General features: G+C 40.3%; 1 protein-coding gene across 1 annotated transcript in view; it reads left to right on the top strand.

The window, feature by feature from the left end:
• The first annotated feature begins 7,435 nt into the window (after window positions 1–7,435).
• PGR (progesterone receptor) overlaps window positions 7,436–24,022 on the top strand; it is a 33,371-nt gene continuing 16,784 nt past the window's right edge. The window contains exons 1-3 of the mRNA XM_069883428.1: window positions 7,436–8,577; window positions 10,064–10,215; window positions 17,743–17,859. Coding sequence (XP_069739529.1) covers window positions 7,481–8,577; window positions 10,064–10,215; window positions 17,743–17,859 — 1,366 coding nt within the window. The 5' untranslated portion in view covers window positions 7,436–7,480. The remainder of the gene's footprint in view (window positions 8,578–10,063; window positions 10,216–17,742; window positions 17,860–24,022) is intronic.

The raw sequence follows: 24,022 nt of genomic DNA, 5'->3' as shown, positions 1-24,022 counted from the left end.
TCTCCAAGACTCTTACCTGACTACAGAAGTCTAATCACCTGGCTCATATGTGAACATTTATGATCAGACCACATCATTAGTGCTTTCATGACTTAGCTGGTACTCCAAAATGATGATGTCAAAGAAGTACATATTTAATACCTGCTGGCATCCTAATTTAAATGAAAGTTAGCACGCTAACTAGGGGTCTAAATATTTACGGATTAGAAATGCAGCCACAGAAGTACATATCTCCAAGAACTGTAAAGTACAAAGAATGTGCTGTTATTTGCATGAAGCTACTAGTTTTTTATCCTCTACACTTCATGCTGAAAGTGTGGGGCTTTTTTGTAGGGTAGGAATTGCAAAATGCAGTTACAGAGTTCTAATTTGTTTTTACAAAAATGTTATTTCTTTCATAGAAGCAAAAGCCTCCAAGCCTCTCCCATGGCCTTTAAGCCCCTCCTTCTGCAAGCTGTTTTTTGATTTCTCTTTTTTATCATGAGTTCATATGTTTTTTTAAGCAGATAGTCTCTCTTCCTCTTGGTTTATAAAAAGTGAATCACATTTTTTATTTTATCATATCATAAACATTGATAGTACAAAACTGCCAGGCATTGAACAACTGTGAACAAAAAACACCTTTATTTTTAACTTCTAAGCTCTGTTCTCAAGGAGCCTGTGCAGAACAACATTGTGGTCGTCATAAGAGAGGTCTGTATGGACTGTGACACTAATTCAGGTTTTCTAGTGCAATCAGTCTGTTCTTTCTCAGTGACATTAAGTCACTGACTTTATGGCATTGTTCATATGAAGCACTCTTGACACAAACGAAATGTTTTAGTCTGAGCAATGGAAGTTAGATCTTCAGGCCGTGCTTCAAAGAGTTTAAGAAAAGATGCTCATAGAAAAGGTTTGTGATTTTGATATTTGTAGAGTTTGAGGAGGAAGTGTCTTGTTTCTCATACAGCACTTTTTCCTTTTATTTAAACCAACAACATTAGAAAGAATTTGAAGGATCTATCAAAAATTTGACTGCTTGAAAGTTTACAGCTGAATGTTTGAATGGTCAAACAAATGCTCAGGAACTTAAAAATTACATGCAAATCTACAGCATTACAATGGGAGTTATTAGAACAAATCTATTCCTGGAGATATTTAAAAGAGATGTAGAGGTGATTTAGGGATTAGGTGGTTAGTGATGTGGTTTACTAGTGAACTTGTCAGTGTCAGGTTAATGGTTGGACTTTGTAGTCTTAAAGGTCTTTTCCAAAGTAAATTATTCAATAATTCCATAATTCTGCAAAGCAAGATAGATGAAAAGTTAAGTGCAGCTTTTACTCTGCCACAGTGTTTCATCAGAGCAAAGAAATAGACACAAAAAAAAATTGAGCTCCCAAATATTATATTTGCAAGCTCTGGTTGAATTTTAAAAAATGCAGTAGTGCTAATCAAGTCCTCTGATGTTTTACTCTTTAGTTCAAAATAGGCCTATTCTGAAATATAAAACTATCCAGACTATTTGCGTTTTAAAATTTTTATATTCAGTAAAATCCTACTGAATATAAAAAATGCTACTTTTAGATCTGAATTTAAAACATCCTTTTGATTTTAATGGCTTGTAAATGAAAATTAGCTGGGGAAATATCACAAGAAAATCTGGCTCGTTTTAGCCCCAACCTGTCCTGATCGTCAGCTAACCATGGGCAGTTGTGATCCCACTCTATGCCCACCCCCAACCAGGGAAAGGGGAAAAGGAAATCACAGAATCACAGAATGTTCTGAGTTGGAAGGGACCCACAAGGATCATTGAGTCCAACTCTTATCCCTGCTTAGGACAACCCCAAAATTTACACCATGTCTCTGAGGGTGTTGTCCAAATGCTTCTTGAATATTGTCAGGCTTGGAGCCATGACTGCTTCCCTAGGGAGCTGTTCCAGTGCTCCACCACCCTTTGAGTGAAGAATCTTTTCCGAATATCCAACCTAAACCTCCTTTGGCACATCTTCCTGCCACTCCCTCAGGACCTATCACTGGTCACCAGAAAGAAGAGACCAGCTCCTCCTCCTTTCCTTGTGAGGAAGCACAGTAAACTGTGATAAGGCCCCCTTCAGTATTTTCTTCTCCAGGCTGAACAGATCAAATTACTTTAGCCGCTCCTCATATGACTTTTCCCGTAGATCCTTCACCAACTCTGTGGCCCTCCTCTGGACACTCTCCAGTAGCTCGATATCCTTTTTATACTGCCATGCCCAAAAGTGCACACAACAGTCGAGGAGAGGCCACACCAGTGTGGAGCAGAGCGGGATAATCACCTCCCTCCACTGGCTGGACATGTCGTGCTTGATGCACCCCTGCACACGGTTGGCCCTCAGCCACCAGGGCACACTGTTGGCTCACATTCAACTTGCCACTGATCAGAACCCCCAGATCCCTTTCTGCAGGGCTGCTCCCCAGTCTGTATGTATTTCCAGGGTTGCTCTGTCCCAGGTGCAAAACCCAAAATTTGTACTTGCTAAACTTCAAGTGGCTGGCGATTGCCCAGCTCTCCCATTTGCAAGGATCCCTCTTGTAGGGCCTCTTTGCCCTCAAGTGTCAACAGCTCCCCCTAGTTTCATGTCATCAGTGAATATGATGATTAAACATTCAAGTCCTGCACCCAGGTTGGTTATGAAGATAATAAAGGTCCTAAGATGGATCCCTGCGGAACCCTGCTAGTGACTGGTCACCAGCCCAATGTAACCCCCTTCACTATGACCCTTTGAACCCAACCCGTCAGCCAACTGTTCACTCACTGCATTGTTTATCCAGCTGTGTGCTGGACATTTTGTTTAGGAGGATACTGTGAGAGATAGTATCAACGGCCTTGCTGAAATTCAGAAAGATTACATCAATGGGTTTTCCTTGATCAGCTAGGTGGGTAACCTTGTTATAGAAGGAAATTAAGTTTGTCAGGCAGGACCCATGCCGGCTGGAACCAATGACAGTGTCGTCTTTAAGGTGTTTTTCAGTAGGCCCCAGAATAATCTTCTCCATAATCTTACCAGACACTGAAGTGAGAATAACAGGCCTGAAGTTACTGGGGTCATCCCCGCTGTCCTTGTTGAAGATAGGGACAACATTTGCCATGAGACAGAGAGACTTGTGGGTTGTAAATCAAAACTAAAACAGCTTGAACAAAACAATAACAGTAATAAGGAAATCACTATTAATAAGAAAATATTTAAATATATACAAATATATGAAATTGAATATCACCACTCACCAACCAAAGACTACACATTTCCACTGATGCTGCAGAGCAGACGTGGGGAAAGGTCTCGGACTGGATTCAGTGGCAGATGAGAGCTGCACTCAGAAACTGGCTTCAGGAAGGCAAAAATCCAGGATCAGGGGCAAAAAGACAGAGAGTGCTCTTACTGGATGCTGGCCATTGAAGAAGAGATCTTGACCGTTGAGATCCCTCAGCTTTATATTGAGTATGATATATGTGGAATGAAATGGAATACCCTGTTGGTCAGGTTTGGGTCACTTGTCCTGTCCACCTCTCCCTGCAGCTGTGACCCTTTTTTGCCCCTTCCACCAACTCATGGATCGCCTTCATCTCCATAGGGATAGATGCAAGCAGTGGCTTCTCTGCATACCAATGCCCCATTGCATTGGTGATAATCATAAATTTAAAGTCTCATCACTTCTAGAGACAGAAACTGTCTAAAAACAAAACTTAGCTTGTCTTTAGACAAAGCTTAGCTGAAAAGTTAAATAATCAATTCTGCTTTAGCTCAAATCAGAACATCAATAAATGTTCTAAATATATAAAATATTTTCCTCAAAAAATGACAGTTAAGCATAAATACCATTATCATTAAAGATCCAAATATATTTAGCAGGTTATAAAAATGAAATTAAGAAGAACCAAAAAGCTCGACAATATTTAACTGCTAATATCTAGACAAATAATGCAAGTAATAAATATATTTCTGGTGAACTTACAGGCACTTACAATCTCTCCTGGGTGGAAAACTGGTTGGATGTCTGGGCCCAGAGAGTGGTGGGAAATGGTGTGAAATCCAGCTGGAGGACAGTTACAAGTGGGGTTCCCCAGGGCTCAGTGCTGGGTCCAGCCCTGTTCAATGTCTTTATCAATGACCTGGATGAACGCATTGAGTGCACCCTTAGCAAGTTTGCGGATGACACTAAGCTGGGTGGAAGTGTCGATCTGCTGGAGGGTAGGGAGGCTCTGCAAAGGGATCTGGACAGGCTGGACCGCTGGGCTGAGTCCAACGGCATGAGGTTTAACAAGGCCAAATGCCGGGTCCTGCACTTGGGGCACAACAACCCTATGCAGTGCTACAGACTAGGAGAAGTCTGTCTAGAAAGCTGCCTGGAGGAGAGGGACCTGGGGGTGTTGGTTGACAGCCGACTGAATATGAGCCAGCAGTGGCCCAGGTGGCCAAGAAGGCCAATGGCATCTTGGCTTGGATCAGAAACGGCGTGACCAGCAGGTCCAGGGAGGTTATTCTCCCTCTGTACTCGGCACTGGTGAGACCGCTCCTCGAATACTGTGTTCATTTCTGGGCCCCTCACCACAAGAAGGATGTTGAGGCTCTGGAGCGAGTTCAGAGAAGAGCAACAAAGCTGGTGAGGGGGCTGGAGAACAGGCCTTATGAGGAGCAGCTGAGAGAGCTGGGGTTGTTTAGCCTGGAGAAGAGGAGGCTGAGGGGAGACCTCATTGCTCTTTATAACTACCTGAAAGGAGGTTGTGGAGAAGAGGGTGCTGGCCTCTTCTCCCAAGTGACAGGGGACAGGACAAGAGGAAATGGCCTCAAGCTCCGCCAGGGGAGATTCAGGCTGGACATTAGGAAAAAATTTTTCACAGAAAGGGTCATTGGGCACTGGAACAGGCTGCCCAGGGAGGTGGTTGATTCACCTTCCCTGGAGGTGTTTAAGGCACGGGTGGACGAGGTGCTAAGGGGCATGGTTTAGTGTTTGATAGGAATGGTTGGACTTGATGATCTGGTGGGTCTCTTCCAACCTGGTTATTCTATGATTCTATGATTCTATGAATCACATGGCCTTGTTAGTGTAGCATTTTAGCAGTCAAGTCATCAGCAGTGGCTGGTTGGTCTTGTGGAATCTACTTGATATTGTTTTCCTTTCAAGACGCTGTAATCATGCCATCTGTGGCTTTTCGCCTCTCTTAGTCCTACAGCAGCAGTAAGGAGGCAAGTCACTGTAAGAAAACAAAGTCTTTGGAGCACATTTCTGTAAAGAGACAGGTCATGAACGTTGTGTGCATTTAGGGAAGTGGAAATAAGAAAGGAGTACAGTGGCAATAAACAGGCATGACAACTAACTGACTAAGCATGAAAACATCACGGGAAAACCAAAATGAACGTGGAGAAGAACAGTGCTGGAGATGAACTCTTAGTCTCTTGTAAGAAAAGGAAGTGTTGGGAGAAGGGAGAAACATTGAAGCATAAAAAAAAAAAAGAAACTGGCCAGAGAAGCACCGTAAATTATTCGTTTTAAAGTCATGTTGTAACAGACCTGGGTAGCCCATTGAGAGCATTCTTTCAGCACTGGTTCCAGTGATAGGTTCTAAAAAGAAATCTTTGATTTCTGCTAATTTCTGGTCAAACGGTTCCTTCCTCTGCAATACCAAGACTGTGAGACACTTTTGTTTAAGAAACATCCCTATATATAATAGATGTATTTCGGTCTGTATCATTCTGTTGGACTTCCTAAACATACTGGATATGGGAGAGCAGTGACGCACTGGAGCAGGTTGCCCTGGGAAGTGGTGGATGCCCCATTCCTGGAGATTTTCAAGGCCAGGTTGGATGGGGCCTTGGGCAGCCTCATCTAGTGGGACGCATCCCAACTATTTCATGGTGATCAGAGTTTTTGAAAAAAAGATTTCTCTTCTAAAAATCATGTTAAACTTACAGAGCATAAACAAGCATGTAACAGCACACATTTCTCTATGAATCAAAATACAGTGATTCTACTCAAAGTCATGAGCACTACTCCTATGCTAGTTTATTCTTTGTTTCTTTCAACACAAGTTCCTTTTCTGTGACTGCTATAGAGTGTAAACTATATTAAGCGTTTGGTTTCTTTTTCCATTTATCAATTGTCTCATTGAACTGAACGGGTTCTGCCACAAATCAGCATTTTACACAACACGCCAAGTCACAATTAGCTGGTGACAGCTTCTTGGTCAGAACTAACTCGAGCTGGACTGTAACTTGCTATATGCAGGTTGACCATTCAGCCCCTGCAAACTAGGCTTGTTTTAAACACGCTCTCATTCACCCTAACAAAGTAATTGAAGAAAAACATTAGAAGTAAAGAATGCCTCATTTTCCAAACTTTCTGTAGCAAAACCATCAAGCTTTCTCTGGTGTAGAGGATACTTTGAGGCCCCTGAATGTAATTTAATAGAATCATAGAATGGTTTGGGTTGCAATGAATCTTAAAGATCACCTAGTTCCAACCCTTTGCCACGGGTAGGGACACCTTCCACTAGACCAGGTTGCTCAAAGCCCCATCCAACCTGGCCTTGACACCTCCAGGATGGAACATTCATGACTTCTCTGGGAAAACTGTTCCAGTGCCTCACCACCCTCTCAGGAAAAAATTGCTTCCCAATATCTAATCTACATCTTTTTCAGCTTAGAACAGTGACTGCACTCCCTGATAAAGGGCCCCTCCCCAGCTTTCCTGTAGGGCCCCTATAAATACTGTAAAGCTGCTCTAAGGTCTCCCACGACTTTCTCTTCTCTAGGCTAAAGAAGCCCAACTCTCTCAGCCCGATTTCTCTGCTACAGGAAAATGGATGCTGTACCAGGAAAGGAACTGGGCTTAATCCTGACAAATTACAGTGAACGCCTAAAGGGGATGGTGAAAAACAGACAAAATGAAGACTATTCTGCTGTAACCGCTAATAAGTTAAAGCTCTTTCTCTCTGCTCTCCAGAGCGGTCCAGAGTTGCACTTCCCGGGATGGTGAAGCACGAGAACGGGGCATCCGCCGCACAACAGGTGAGGGGAAAAGAGAGAAAACCAGCGGGGAGACAGAGATAGTGGGAGAAAGAGGCGACGAGAAAACGATGCGGGTGGGAGGGCCGGGCGGGGCAGAGGAGGGGCGGCGGCAGAAGCCGCCGAAGGAGCCGGGAGGGGCGAGCGGTCCCGGGGCGGGAGAGGGGGCGTGGAGCCGGGACGAGCCGGGATAGCGGGAAGCAGCCGAAGGAAAAGCGGAGTCGGGGGGCGGCGAGCCTGCCCGCCCTCCCGCACACGCTCCCGTCGTTTCCCCGCTCCGGGCTGCACCGTTTCGTCCCCGTCCCGGCGCTCGGGGCTCCTTATCCCCCTCTCCTCGAAGGCGACGCCGTGTGAGCGGGACTTGGCGGACGCGGCGAAGATGTAAAGAGCCGCCCGGCCACCCCCACCCCGCCCCCGGGCCGAAGAGTCCCCGTCGCCCAGCCCTGCCCCGGGCCAGCATGACCGAGGTGAAGGCGAAGGAGCCCCGAGCGCCTCCGCCGGCCAGAGACGGGGCGGTCCCGCTGCAGGGCCAGCCGGGCGGGGACCCGTTCCGCAGGGAGCCTGTCGACGTCTCCCTGGACGGGCTGCTCTACGCCAAGAGCAGCGACGAGGACGAGGACGACGAGGAAGAAGAGGAGGAGGAGGAAGAACAGCCGCGGCAGCCCGGGGAGGAGGACCGGGACCCCCTCGCGTACCGGCCGGGGAGCGGCTCCCTCTCGGACAAGGACTCCCTGGACACCGTCCTGGACACGTTCCTGGCTCCCGCGGCTCATGCCGGCTCCGCCGTGGCCGCCTGGTCCTTCTTCGGGACGGAGGCGCCTCCCGTCGCCCCGATGAGCCGCGTCCCCTCGCAGAAACCGGGCGAAGCCGACCCGGGGGCGCCGGGTCCCTCGCAGCCCCCGCCGCGTCCCGCCCCGCTCTGGCCGCCCGGAGACTCTAAACCGCGGCCGGGGGGCGGCGCGGAGGGACCCGGCGAGACCGCGAAGGGCGAGACCCCCGGGCTGCCCGGGGGGGAGCCGGGGCAGGAGTTCCTGCACGTGCCGCTGCTGCCGCTCAACTCGGCTTTCCTGGCGTCGCGGACGCGGCAGCTGCTGGACGTGGCCGAGTACGAGGCGTGCGGCGGCGCGGGAGCGCGCTGCTCGCCCCCCGGCCCGGACCCCGCGGGCTTCCTCTACCCGCCAGCCGAAGCCAAGGAAGGGCAGTTCGCCTACGGCGACTTCCAGCCCGCTCTGAAGATCAAGGAAGAAGGGCTCGGCCTCCCCGCTCCTTACCGGGCCGGCAGGGCCACCCCCGCGGCGGGCTGCGCGGATTTCCCGCAGCCGCCCCACGCCGGGCAGGAGCCCTCGCTGGAGTGCGTGCTCTACAAGGCGGAGCCGCCGCTCCTGCCCGCGCCGTACGGGCCGCCGGCGCCCGACAGCCTCCCCTCCACCTCGGCCGCGCCGCCCGGCGTCTACCCGCCCCTGGGGCTCAACGGGCACCAGCCCCTGGGCTTCCCGGCGGCGGTGCTGAAGGAGGGGTTGCCCCCGCTGTGCCCTCCCTACCTCGGCTACGCTCGGTAAGGGCGGCGGGGACCGGCCCGGGGGGGTGCGCTTCGCGGAGGCTGCGGGCAGGCTCCGAGGGACAGGCTCGGCGGAGCCTCGTCGGTGGTTTTAGGCGGCAGCCGGAGCCGCCTTGCCGTTTTCTGTGCTCTTTGTGCGCCCCTGGGTGCGAGCTCGGCGGCCGGCATCGCTCGCATCTCCTTGGGGAAGAGCGGGGAGTTTGATCGGGGTGGTTTAGTGCCCTCTGAGGTCTGTGACCGGCTCCAGAGCGGGGGAACAGATGCTCTCCAGGCTGTCCTCGCTGGCAGCGGGACAGTACCACAAATATTCAGTTTTTCTCCAAATTATAATCCCTGATTTGGACATCCTCCCCCCCCGACTCCCCTCCCAGCCCCAGTTGATTTCACGCACAAAAACCCAAACACTCGGATATCGATTTGTTAGAATGAAAGAGCTTTCTGTGATGCCAAGATGTTGTGCATTGCCTAGAGATTTATGCAGAAATACATGTATACATTTACAGTTTCAGTGGAAATCCACTTTTGTAAATACAGTGATTAGTAGGGTACTCCGCTTAGACCTCATTGCTCTCTACAACTACCTGAAAGGAGGTTGTAGAGAGGAGGGAGCTGGCCTCATCTCCCAAGTGACAGGGGACAGGACAAGAGGGAATGGCCTCAAGCTCCGCCAGGGGAGGTTCAGGCTGGACATTAGGAAAGAATTTTTCACAGAAAGGGTCATTGGGCAGTGGAACAGGCTGCCCAGGGAGGTGGTTGAGTCACCTTCCCTGGAGGTGTTTAAGGCACGGGTGGATGAGGTGCTAAGGGGCATGGTTTAGTGTTTGATAGGAATGGTTGGACTCGATGATCCGATGGGTCTCTTCCAACCTGGTTATTCTATGATTCTATGATTCTGTGATTCCGCTTCTTTTCTTGGAGAGAAATCAGGAGGTGTATTCCACTTCCCTCAGTGTGCCCGTCATAGTTAGCTATTGATGAGGATGCTGCAGCTGAATGGGAAGTGACAAATAATATAAATTTTTCTAGCTGATATGAAATTTAGTTATTTCCTGTCTGAAAGGGGCTTTTGAAGAGGACTTGGCTGCTATTTGATTCTGTCTCTGTACCATTCTTTGTACGAGAAAAAAGATTATCGGTCAGTATGACTTTACTCACCAGACCTGTTGATATGAGGAAGATGAACGTTTTAACAGAGTTCCTTGATCATACCTATTTTTAACTAAAAAACGTATTAAAATACTTCTGTGCTTTTTGCTCACTACTTTTCTGTTTAATGTCTAGGCAGATGTTATGTATGTGCCTTTTACCCTAGTAGAGAACAAACCCTTATGCAGAAAGGCAGTCGTACTTTATTTTTGTCGTACCCTTCTGTAGCTCAATTGCAAATTTAATAAGAAAGTTTTTGGCATAATTAATATAGGTAAGTAGTTAATTGTTGCAAACCTGGATATTTCATTTCTCTTAATTCTTTTTTCTTTTGAAGGCCAGATACTGAAAACAGCCAAAGTTCTCAATTCGCTTTTGACTCGCTACCCCAGAAGATTTGTCTCATCTGTGGTGATGAGGCTTCTGGTTGCCACTATGGAGTACTTACCTGTGGAAGTTGTAAAGTCTTCTTTAAAAGGGCAATGGAAGGTACATATGATGATGTTCCTAATTAACTGAAACTTATCTTTTCAGGTGCTGCTAAGGATATACTTTATTGCTGATGTTTAAAATATTATTGCTGTAGTAATTTTTTTTTTTGTTTTGGCAACTCTGTTTAAATATTACAGTGAATAGTAACTAAATTCTTTCTTAATTGATTTTCCTAGTGTCATTTGTTTTACTGCTTGCTATTATTACTATTTGCTATTTGTTATTTCCTGTTTATCAGTTAGTCGTTCCTTGTAGGTGGAGTTTCATAAAAATCTACACAATTTCTTTTAAGAAGTGTGAATGTTTTTCAAACAAAGATACTGTGGGTATGAACAAATGATAACCAGATAAGAATTTATTTTGGCTTCATTTTGCTTTCAAAGTTGTGGAATTTTTCTTGCTTGCAAGATCCAGAATTCAACTTCCTGGTATTTATGGGAGTATTTCAAGTTTCACTGAACTATATCAAGTCATAATAATAAATGGATTTGACTTTAACTCTAAATAGCCATTAAATCATTAAGTCAAGCTGCAGGTTTAATAAATCAGTAGCAATGACTATGTTTATATTTTTTCTTTTTGGATTATATTATATGCCTTGCCCATAAATGCCCACTGAGATTTTGTAAGAGCAGATTGCTTTATATAGTCCAGCTGATAAAGAGGTGAAACTGAACCTTCTACATGTTATGTTTTGTGTCCTTTTCTGATTTTTATCTGATCCTGTGGGAACTACAGTATTCATATTTCTGTGTCTTATACTTAAAAGTGGTTGTTAGCAATGTATAGGATTTCTTAAAATAGAAAATTGCATCAGGTATCTTCTTGTGATTTCAGATTATTCAACTTCATAGAGTTTATTGTTTTTCAGCTGGAAAGGGATATACTAGAAAACTAAAAGCTTAGCAAAATAATGTAGTTAGATTTTTTGTTTCACTGTCCTAAGTTACTTTCTACTTTAATCGTATGCTCTTGTTCTTCCTTTAACAAACTAGGTACTTGCAAAGTGATGACGCTAGACGTGGTGGGCTTGAACAACTTCCAAGCTAGTGCCTTATTTTCTGTAACACATTTAGTGGAATTCATGAAAAAAGCCATTAGAAACATGCGTGTTATATTGCCAGGAAAACACTTGTCTCAAGTCACTTAGAGGAATACGTGGTGAAGCACAGGCACAGGTTGCCCAGAGAAGCTGTGGATGCCTCATCCCTGGAAGTGTTCAAGCCCAGGTTAGACAAGGTTTTGAGCAACCTGATCTAGTGGAAGGTGTCCCGGCCCATGGTAGGGTGGTTGGAACTGCGTGATCTTTGAGGTCTTTTCCAACTCAAACCTTTTTATGCTTTAAGTTTCACCAACTGTGTTAACTGGTCTCTTGGTTTGGCTTTGCATTTTTTGTTTGCGTTACTTTGGTAAATAGACTATATGCTTTTAAAAAAGGCAGGGGGATAATTAGTGTAGTGTAATTTAGGAGTGTCATGTTTTAAAATAATTTTTCTTATTCACTTTTCGCCTATATAGTAATATTGTAATTTTTTGTTTGAATTTGATTCCGTCCCTTTTGAATTTCATGTCTTTCCTAAACTTGTAACCAATTGTGATTGTGCAGTAGGTCAACCTGTTAAAAAATATATCTTATTTTTGTTCAGTCTAAGTATTTTAATGATAATGTTAAGAAGGCATAAAAATTGGTAGTAGGAATATCTTAAGGGTTTTTTCATTGATTATTTAATCCAAAACCAGTATTTGCAGAATTGTACCAGATTAGGAATACAGACATACAGAGAGTAAGAGGCTAATAGAATTACACAAACAAATTTCTTATGTTTTACTTAGTAACTTCATACTTTCCATTTTTAAATGATGGCAAAGACTGAGAGTATGAAGAGGAAGTGTGTGTGGGTTTTTTAGTAAGTATATTCAAAGAATGGACACCTACCTCAGACTACCTGGCTATAATAAGAAAAAACACAGGCTCCCGAGTCTTACGGGGAAGAATGACAGGCATGAGCAGTGTGGGCATGAGCATGATGAACAAATACATTTACATAATTTGCTGTAGAAAGTGTAATTCTACAGAGTTTTGTAAAGAGATTGACTTCGTATTTTAATGGAAGTGTAGGATATAATTACTAGCATTGAAATAATCCCACTTATGGATAGATATTTGATTTCATTTAAAGACCTATTCTGTTTATTTCTTATCAGAAATAAAGGTGACAACTCTTCTGAAAGAAGAAACTATTTTTACTGTAAATGCAATAGAAAACTGTGTTTAAAATTTCACAGTGGCAGTCATATAAATTTGAGACATTTTTCTTATGTAAAACGTCCCCTTGCCTATCATTTTTTTGAATGGGGATGCGTTATTTGACTTCTAAAATTTTCAGTACTACTGACATGGGGTAGTTTTAATAGTAATTGATGTGAGTGCTATCTCATAATCAAAACTATACTTTTCGTATACCTTCTGTAAAGTTCTGATCCCTATGAGAAATTAAAACATGATTAGAAATAGATGGGTTTTGCTACTTCTTAGATTTTCTGTATTTTGAGATATTTTTCGTATGTTACATGTTTTCAATTATGTAGCTACCCAGGTACATAATATTGTGATACGGGTTTGTTGGAAAATGTCTTTTCTTTTTTAATTATTTCTGTAATCTCAGATATTTTGACTGTTTCAAAAATCTATTTTTTTTCCACAGAAACTGTGCAATTCATATACCATTTGTTTCTTTCTCTCCTGTTCTGTAAAAAATACTGTATTAGTTAAACACTTCGTTATCCAAAAAAACCCAGTTTTTAATCTGTAAACTTTTTGAAACAAAACCAGAGATTATTTAAAATACTTATACTGAACAATCCTTTAGAACTGTACAAAGAAATCTAGAAAAGTTTCTGTTAACTATGATTTAATCATACATTTGAATTTAACGAGCAGATACACACACAGAGGGACAGAACTGTATGAGGATCACTGAAATTAAGTGTAGGTTTAAAATTAAATTATTTTAGAATGTTTGTTGGGCAGTCTATTCTTAAATATGTATGATTTGGTAGATGTTTTCTGTCTTTTGAGTTCTTGGCTCCCCATATGTGCCTATATACATAAAGAAAAGGATGATGTAAATACAGTTAGTATATTTTACTAAGAGCAGAATCCTGAAATATGTTAACCAAAATGCATGTCCTTTCGTGTGAGAAGTCTAGGATAGCAGATAAAAGATAAATTAGTGCTCAAAGTGGGGAGGAGGAAGTGTAGCTAAGGGACAAAAATACTCATTTTTTAAGAAACATTTATTTGCATTTAGGGGTTGTGAATTTTCTGTTCACTCCTTACAAAGAACCAATTTACTAGTCTGTTTATTCACTTATTGTACAAACAAATTACAAGGCTTTAAAAAATAATTAAAAAATTTCCTTCAGGTATAATGAAAAGAACAGAAATCACTGTTATTTATATTTGGTTGAGGAATTTGAAAAGACAGAATTGGCTTCAGTGTGCTGATAGGGCAGTGCTGTGACAGGCAGTTTAGAGTTACCAATCATAAAAAAAATAATATTTAAAATGCTTTAAAAAATGTAGAACTACTATATTTGCAAAATAATTTGCTATTGATGATCAAGTATTTCTTAAGTGCTACCAATATGTCTAGTTCATGGTAGCAAAAATTAGGTATAATATTTCTAATGAGGCTTAAAGAGAACGAAGATTAGGAAATGAACTCTTACCTTTTTAGCACTAAATTGTCAAGTGATCATTAATGATGTCTCATAAAGATACCTTCATGTAAAACCATGCAGAGGAACCACGATTAAAATGCTTGTGTAACACCATAGTAAAATTTCTGTCCTGAAGGGGAACCCAGTTTGCAGAGTTTGGGAATTCTGGAGTTACACTGTTGCTAACAAGTTGTTTATTGCTGGACTGCATTCTTGCCTTTTTGTTGAAAGTGTCTCCTTTGCAGTAGTTTTGCTAATGAAGAATCAAAATTACCAAATCCTGAAAAAAATTTCCATTGCTGCTTTTCCTAAATAAAACCCCTTCTAATTTTTGTTCTGTAGTTCTATGGAGCATTTTCCTCCCTTTACACCGTGTTTATATTATTGAAATCTTATGAAAAGTAGTTGCCTGAACCTAAAGAGTTTGACACCAACATAAATACATGATATTTTAGCAGAAGGGTCAGAAAGTAAGTTTGTTTAAATACCTGGGACCCCATTAAAAAATTGATCTAATGATTATATAGCAAATTTGTCTAGTTTTAATGTGTGCTTCAAGCAGAGTAACAGCACTATACAGGTAACCATATGTAGTAGCTAACGTTTAACTGACGAACTATGAATGTCTCCTCTCTGAGACCTGAATTTGGCAAACTAAACCTGACAAGACTTAAGTTTTCATGTAGGAAAGTGAAGGAATTCAAGATGAGCTATGTCTGCACAGTTAGAAGGCTGATGACGGCTTCAGCCAAACTCATAAAGTTTCTCTGACTCATGTTCTGTATAGGCAGGTTAGTGATGACATGAGTCACTATGTAAGTAGCAAAACACTATGCATGAGAAAAATTGTTGAACTAATTGTGCTGTTTCATAGCTTAAATATGTAAAATGGCATAGCATGCCAAATATTTTTAAAAATGCCTACCACTAATAGAAAATTCTTTTTGAAAACAGAGTGAAATGCAGTGCTATAGGGACCCTTTCAGCTCTGAAATTGATGAAGATGTATAGAATTCCTTTTTCTCCTGACTCTGCAGGGATTTCCAATTTTTAATCCAGCGTTCCAGGCTGGATTTTGGGATGAGAATTTGGTACAGCATGTACTTTAAACCAGGTAGTGATGAAATTTTTGTGAAGTAGGAAACATACAATCATACAAAGCACACATGTGGCAAATTGAGACATGAAAATCCTTTTCCTTTAACATAACATTTAATATTATTAAAGATTTTTATTTTGCACATGACCAGATTGTGTTAAAGTCAGCCAAGTTTATTTCCAAATTCCAACGGACAAAGTTATATCATTGAAGGTCCTAAAATTCAAGTGGAAAGTGTCATTTTTGTGAGAACAATCGGTTTACATCATGAAAAGGGAAAGAAGAAAATCTCTATTGATACGTAATCATATGTCTTCTTCATGTTTCTGACTTCAAACTTATTTGTTGTTGAGCCTTTGACAAACTTTAATTTGATGAATTGGCTCATATGAGGCACAACAACTGAGTGAGCTAAGATAGCATTCATTCTGATGCTTTGGCTGTGGTGCTAATGGTGGGCTTCCTGCTGTCTCATTGTGACTTATTACTTGACAGGAGTCGTTAGATACTGTATTAGTACATGCATTTAATATAATAGCAATGTTCACATATTGAAGCCAATTGGTTAATATACACATTATCCTAAAGACTGAGATACAGCAAATGTATTTTCAAATAAATGTTTTAGCATCCCATGAAAACATTCCAAACAGCTTCATCTAACTAAATATTGTCCCTTAATTTTGAAATTAGCCAAATACCTGGCATGTTTTCCACTTCTTACACAATCTGTCCTTCAGATGTTGCTGCCACTTGAATATTAATGTCAAGCAAGTAACAGTTTCTTAGAACCCAGCTCTGCATAATGCTAGAAATGATTTCAGATGATAACTTTGACTTAGAGTTGTCTGTGGATATGCGATCAAATCAGATGACTGAGACAATGAAAAAATCCCTGACAGGTGACACAATGAAAAATACTATAGTAATTGAACCTTAGGTGTGTTCCAAAGAAGTTGCAGCTAAGTCAGAATGAATGGAATAGACTTTGGGTTGGGAGGTGTTGAGGAGACTGGATAGAGGCAAGTGGAGTGGAAAAATTCACATGAAGGTATAATTCAGACTCAGGATATGAGTTTCGCTTTTTTATAGTCTTGAAAACAAGGAAGTAGTTGACAGCAAGGCTCAAGAAGTGCCTGAGATTTTATCACTGCAGTCTCATGGGAGGGTTTGGTTGGTGGGGTTTTGACTTTTTCTTGCTTCTTTTTTTATCTGAGCATTATGGAGGCTTTATGGAAGAAATAAACTAGGTGAAGACATAATAAAGATTAGGTCATTGGTCATTATTAGGTTTTAAAACACGATTTATGAGATCAATAGAAATGAAATAACATTCGCTTTTAGAAGATTGAGGGAAATTCTTACTGTGCCTAAATTCCAATGAAAAACTTCATTTATTCCATGGCATGCACTGGACAGAGAGATTCTTTAATCCTCTCTAATATTAAACTCTAGGACATATGAACATTGTAGAGTAGTCTTCACAACTATAACTAATTTACAATTGGTTTTGCAATTTTGAAAATTTATTTTCAATCTTGGGTTTATAATAAGCAGTTTCTGATTTGTTATGTAACAACAAAGTAATTAATGCATTTTCAATTTTCTCGACAGATAAATGACTTTTTTTAAGAGCTGTAACTAAACTTAATGTCTAACTAAATTTAAAATTCTACAATGTATTGCACCCTTGAGTTCATAGAATCATAGAATTATAGAATGGTTTGGGTTGGAAGGGACCTTGCACAATATTTTAACAATATTCTAGAAATAATACAGGGTTTTTAAATGTGTATCAGCATTAATGTGTATCAGCATAAATCAAGCTATTAACTTCTGCATTGCCAGATAATCTCCTGTTCTAGCAGGAACGGTGTTGCCTTTACTTCTACCCAAACTCAGCCTCCTTTAGTAGTTGGAGCACGCACTTGAGTGTTCAGTACACAAATCACATACTGATATCAAAAGTAATTTATAAATACTGACATCATCCTAGAGCATATAAGCAGTGTTCTCTGAGTGCCTGAAGAGTAATACTTCATGATATGGTATTGCTTTGGTAGGTCAGCATTTTTCTGTGTCATTACAGGGGGAAGTGTACAACTTGAATGCCTATAGCATTGTGAGCTGCATGTGAGCATTTACTACTGTACAGGAAATACATAGTCCATTTTTTGGTCTTGCATTGAGCATGGATTATATGGACTCAGACCATGTTGTGTAGGCTGTGAAGATTCCCTAGAAAAGAGGTCCAGAAGAGATATCTTTCAAGAGACTAAAGAAACTCCCAAAACCAAGACATCCCCAAAGAAAACTTAACCTGTGCTTTAGCATTCTTTGGTAAATAACTGTATGTTAAAGCATGAGAATGCCACAACACAGACATCACTTGATGAAATGAATCTGTCCTCATGCTTGATTTACTTAAGAAATATTGATAGTACAATAATTTAAGTAATTCATACTGTCTAATTATTTTGGAATTTTGTAGATGGAGAGTTGCACTCTTAAACAGGCCAAATAAATTAATATATTTAAATAGTAGCATGTAATTATTTGAAAGTCAGCATAAAATAAAGGAGCCCTTTAAAGTTTCAAGTATACTTTTTTAATTCTCCATTATTTTTGAAATGTGTATATACAGAAATAATTGTATCATGTTAGAAAGCATAGTATTGATCCTGTTTTTCTCTTGCCTGCAGGGCAGCACAACTATTTATGTGCTGGAAGAAATGACTGTATAGTTGATAAAATTCGTAGGAAGAACTGTCCAGCATGTCGCTTGAGGAAGTGCTGTCAAGCCGGTATGGTCCTGGGAGGTGAGCTGCTTTTTAAATCTGATTAGAAAAAATAGGCAGTCAAGAACATTACCTTTGATCTATTGAGTTTAAAGAACATTCCTTTGATACTGTAAAGGAAGGAACTGCATCAAAATGTTACTTTTTTGAATAATAACTTGATGTTTTAAATTTCATTATAATTTTTCTTTAACGACTCTGGAAATCCTGAAACAAACATACCTTTCTGCAGGAATCTTTCTCTTCTACTGTGTGCTGGCATTATATATTGTGTGTAATTTCATGACCCTGCTGATCTCTGTTCATTAACAAGTTAAAATGTGTATGTAGTTTTCAGAATGATGTTTTAATTGCACAGCCATATGCTTTCAGTTCCTGTAATATTATATGGAGTTGGTGTGTTCTTCATATATGGCCATTGTTTCGTTCTTGCATTCTGTACTCCTCTCAGTTATATAAATCTGTAGTTCCCAACTGGTGAGGTGTTGTTGCTGCCTGTTGGTATTTCATCTTTGGTAATAGCGCTGCAGCTCCAGGAAACAGTCATTGGGATGAGAGGAGGGAGATGCGATGCTGTGGTATGGACCACGTTCTGTATCGTACCCCTGAACCTCTCTAGACCTTCAGTGCTACTTCTCCTTTGAGTCATCTCCAAATTGCATCCCTCTTACCTTGAGCACTGGAGACAGAGTAAGAAGAGGCATCAATCTAATTAGTGTTACCATCTCTTCCTCCTTCCTGCACCTTGGTCAGTCATTGCCACGTCTCATTGAAAGAAATGGAGTTAGCACGATATTGGTGGCATTGGACTGGGGCAGGAGTGAGAAAAGGAAGAAAATATGACCTCTGGCTCCTTCTCAGAGAGAAGAGGTGGTTTAGAGCTGGGGTAAGAATGCATTAGAGAAACAAAATTACTACAAAGGCAGACTTTTCACCCTGAACCTGAAGGTTTGTTTGCCCAGGTGACAAAAGCATCACCCAGGCTTGGAAGGGAAGAAAACCAAGGAAGAAAGGGTCCAGAGTGGTCTGTGGAAGGTGTTTGGTGAGAATGGAGACTCAGGAGAGGAGGAGGTGGCAGATAGAATGATTATCTTATAAAGTTTGAGGCGACTTTTAAGGTTATCTTGTAATGTTTGACCAACTTGAACTGTGAAAAGTGTTCATGGCACAGGGGGTGGACTAGGTGATCTTTAAAAGTCACTTTCCAATCATTTTGGGCTGTGACTTTTGCACAGCCAACAGTTTAATGATGGTCTAACATGATTTTTCATATAATAGCCTGGGTAATGCCAATAACTAAATACCAGGTATTTTAACATCACGAGCAGCACTGTTTCAACAAGTAGAAGAGTGTGTGATGACTTGCTAGTATCATCTAGTCCTTTTGCTTCAGCATTGTTCTGCCTAGTAATTCTACATAGGAAAAGTAGCCAGAAGGCTTGATTTGTTTCTGCATTTTGTATACATTTGTGGATGCTAGTTTTCCCAGTGTTTTTTGAGATGGACGTTTTGCTCTGGTTGTAGGCACCTGAACAGAAAAAGTGGGGTGCTTTTGCTAGTAATATTTATGAGATGGTATGTCCCCACTGGTGTGCTGTCATATGAGGACATTATGTTCTCATATTTGGAAACAGAACCTGAGGATAAAGGTGCTCTGACTCTTTAATTCTTTACCATCGTGTATGAAGACAGTCAAAACTTCCTCTTTCTCAACTTTATTCTCAGCTAGTACTATTTAGAACAAGGTTATTCTATCTAGCCTGTTTTTTGGTGTTATTTAACCCTTTTCTAAACGTACGTATTAAAGCTGCTTCAATTTTCTGAGGCTGTTCCAGTCTGGTTTCTCTAGTTCCCAGAGGAGCATGGGATCTCATCAGATCTCTGCCCTGACATCTCCACCTACCCCATCTTCTAGAAAAAGTGACCCGGCAACAAATAGGAGGAATAAAACATTGAGGCAGTGGAAAAAGGGAAATATCAAATGTAGCCAGGACCTTGGCATCTCTAGTTTTTTTTCTCAGATGCATCAGGTTGAGTGTAATGTTTCAGGTGCTCTTCATCAACAATTCTGAGGGGATTAGGAAGCTAATTATATTATACAGATTGAAATAGAACGCTTAATACTGAAAGGGGAAGAAAAGATGAATGTAGTGAGATTATATTACTTGTAAAGGATGATTAAAAATCAAAAGAACAAAGAGACTCCAGATAGCCTGTTTGACCATAATGTTCTTTCTACTGTTGCTGTCACCTTCCTACTTCTGCCATTTCTTACAATTCCCTTATTGTATCACCATATAGATAGAGAATAATGTTTTATTACACTGACAACAGTTCATTTTGCGACCCTAATTTCAAAGCAATTAATAAACAAATCTGAATTTTCTTAAAATAAATTGCAGTCAGTCGTAAGCAAATTATAGGATAGCTATAAATAGCTTTAGTAACCGATTTCACTATATGGACGTTTTCCTCTTTATTAATATACTCAGAGAAAGTAGTAATGGAATCACATATTTTGGTATTCCTTAATTATTAATCTCTGAGGGAGTGCTAATTGTATTTGAGTTTTATCATCTCATAACTGAACATATTAAGCTATCCCCTTTCTAGTTTTCTACCTAATAGGACAGCAGGTAGCTGTGTCAGGTGCTGGAATAAAAAAAAATCCAGCTTTTTAATTTTGTGTCAGCGAATCTAATTTTCCCAGACTGCCTATCACAGATTCCTTAGTCTGCTGTATTGCTGAATTATTGTTTTCTTCGTTGTTTCAGTCAGCTTTCAGCCCACGTTACAATGATTACATGGAGACAGATGTTAATTTATTTTCCAGGTACTGTTTTCTGAGGTAGCATCAAAGAGTTTATTAGGATCAAGATATATTACTTCTGCTGTGCTGCTTTGTTCCTTTATTTTGTATACACCCTCTTAAGGTGTACACAACTTGTTCTCCTACACGAAACGTAAGAGCATAGTGACCTTGAAGTCAGAGACTTGGTGTTCTGTCAAAATCACTGACATTTTTCACATGATTACAGTGTATGGAGAAGGATAGTGAGATGTTAGACTTTTACTAGAAACCTAGACATTTTAATATGAAGTGTCTGCTATCAGCAATGTCTGATGGGCAGTATGGTTCTGTATAGTTAAAGGAATAATGAAACACAGAATTAGATATTAAGGAGAAAATTGTAGTATATTTTATGATGAGATTAAGTGGATTTTGGTTTTTTTAAAATTTTTTTTATGTTTCTTGGTACACGCAATACACAGACACTATATAATTGGTTCTCATAATGATCAAGGATAAGGGATCTGTGAGTACTAAGAAACTGCTTGAGTGATTAACTATCGTGAAACAAATTAATGAAAATGTTACAAAGAAAAGGTCTGCTGTCTAAATATGCACAAACAAGTTTTAAAATTAAGATAAATAGTTGCCAGAGTTGATTAATATTCTTTACACTATAGGACTAAGCGGAGACATTTGATTATCTTAAAGCGGGAAATTATCTGGATATTTTTGTAAGCAGCAATTGAAAATCTAAGCTATTGTCAAATCTCTGTTGTTTTCCTTATGCTCTTTAGTGGACGGATAGGAATGGTTGGACTCAATGATCTAGGAGGTCTTTTCCAATCTAGTGATTCTACAATTCTATGATTCTTAAGACTTGGCATTAAATTAACATGATTTCCTTGTGGTACATGGGAAAGTTCACTGTGAGTTAGTAGTTTCCTCTCCAGTAGGTAAGTAACAAATGGTGTTGCTTTACTGGTGGCTGTTAAGCAACATAATTAGAAATAAACACATAAGCAATTCTGCTAGCTAGTGTGACATTAATTCTGATACATTTAATCACTTGAAAACGTGGGTATTTATTAACTAACATTTCCACGTGATAAGCACTCTGTTTAGTTTCTTTCTTTACTTGTTCTGTGAACTGTAAAAATATACGAAGCCATTATTTCAGAAAATACCTGAAATCATTATTTATGAACTATCAAATCATTGTTCCTTCTGTTTTCCTTCATGCCTAAACAACAGTTAGTGGGAAATTCCCAGCGTGTTTAGGACTATGTGTAACTTTGTTATTGATAGAAGTTGGCTGTAGATCTTTTGCCATAATATATTGTCTATTCTTTTGGGTTTGGTTTTTTTTTTTTTTTGGTTCAACTGTAATATGAGGTGTAAGTTTGTGTTTGGATCTTTACTAAGTAATTACTAAACAGAAATACTTGTATTCTTATCACAAATGTTAAAATGAACATGAGGTTGTTGGGGCACTTGATATTCAGCTAATTAAACTCACACTTAAGTTAGTGGGAATATGAATCCTTACTTCACTGGGTGATCACTCATCTTTATTCTAGCAATAAAGTGTTTCTTGAAATTTTGTTTAGTATACTCCCTTTGGATTTTAAATACTACCTTAATTGAAATTGAAGTTTTGCACTATTTGTTCAACTTACTTTTTTTTATGTGAAATACATAATCATGCATATTTATGATGGGAAAATGCAGAAATGCAGCATTTTTTTTTTTTAAAGCAGATTTTGGCTTCTTGGATTGTGTTCATCTGCTCAGTCTTCTTTGGTTCAGGAACACAAGGATTGGTTCTGCCAGTTATGCCACTGTATATCAGGAATAATTAATTTAAGTAATAGATTTTTTTCTGTGTGAAATATTTAGAAATTACATAAGAAAAATTTCCATGTTTGGTGTATTAATTTTGCTTGAAGTTTTACTACCTGTGTAGTAATGAAAATTTTGAAAAGGTCAGTTTATTTCTCTGAAGCATACAACCCAAGTCTTCCAAAATGGAGACACTGCATTTTCACAAAGTTTACAATCTTCTGTGGTATTGGAGCACCTGAAGAAAATGGAATGGATGTGTTCCTAAGTAAAGCCATTTTTATGGAACCTTTCTGTTTTAGTATGTGATTTGCAAGATAGGGACTTTGCAAAGAGGAAAATAATAGATGAGTCTGACTGTGCTGAAATCTCTTGATTCCTTCAATAAGCACTTGAGAAAGGATTCAGTGCATGCGCTGAAGTTTAGGTGTGCTTCTCTACCCCAGTATTCTTGTCCCCCTCTGGTGTAGTGATTGCATGATGACAGTGCAGCACTACTAAAATAAAAGAAGACAACAAGAGATGGAGAAGCCTTTGTTCCCTTCCTTTAGGATGTATTCATTTCCCTTATCTAATTTTTCACTTGTAAATAAAAGTATCATTTTTCAAAAGACAATTTGATATGCATATTATAAACTGGGTTTTAATTCAACCAAATCGACGGATATTGTGATTCTCAATTACCTTTCACCTCCTGTATTTTTAGAGTGTATAATGCAGTTTCTCAGTGGTTCAGCAGTTTGATAGGCAAGGGGTTTCTTTTCATCCAGTAAATTTTGTGCATATCCTTTTCTACTATTCTTGAAGCATGCAACACCTCAGCAAGTAAAAATATTTGCATGATACCTGCATTTCCTTGGAGCAGAACCTTCTCCTGATTGTCTTCTTTAAGGTTGAAACATGTAAACATTTCTTTGTTGTTGTTGCCAGAATGATTTACCCTTTGTTGGCAGTCGCACTGCATTTCTCTTGCTGTCCTGCTAACGTCTAAATCAGACCATAAGTACCAGTAACTTTATTGTATTTTTTATTTGCTGTGACAGCACAAAACATGCTTGGTAGAACTGAGAAATTTAATGGTTCAACAGGATTTTCATCACCTTTGAGAGTCTATTGATAGTGCATATGTTCCTTACAGCCACTTCTACATGGATTTGCCTTTTTATTGAAATGAATAATATGGTAAGATATTAGTGAGGGTGATTGTCTTTCAGCCTCTGAAAGTTTGATTTTTCTGTGCGGAGCACCTCGAGACAATTTCCATTAAATAAATTTGAAAATTGCTGCCGAGAGCTATATGTGTTTGCATTGCCATACCAGATGTAGTATCTGTGCTGTTTTTTGGAAGGCAGTTCAGCTTTTTTTTTTCCCACTTGTTTGTTAGTTAGTGTGCTTCAGACCATTGTGGTATGGTAATAAGAACTGAAATTACCGAGAAAGAGTGATTATTTTCTAGAAAGTGAAGAGTTTTGTAAGTGTTGACATATGGTTTTACAGTATTTGTTGGCTTTTCACTCATTCCCTGAATTCTATTTTCTTTCTGGTAAACAG

Source organism: Phaenicophaeus curvirostris, chromosome 1, assembly GCF_032191515.1.
Source record: "Phaenicophaeus curvirostris isolate KB17595 chromosome 1, BPBGC_Pcur_1.0, whole genome shotgun sequence".
Classification (NCBI taxonomy): domain Eukaryota; kingdom Metazoa; phylum Chordata; class Aves; order Cuculiformes; family Cuculidae; genus Phaenicophaeus; species Phaenicophaeus curvirostris.
The sequence above is the reverse complement of the archived record's forward strand: the minus strand, read 5'-3'. Positions and strand labels throughout refer to the sequence as shown.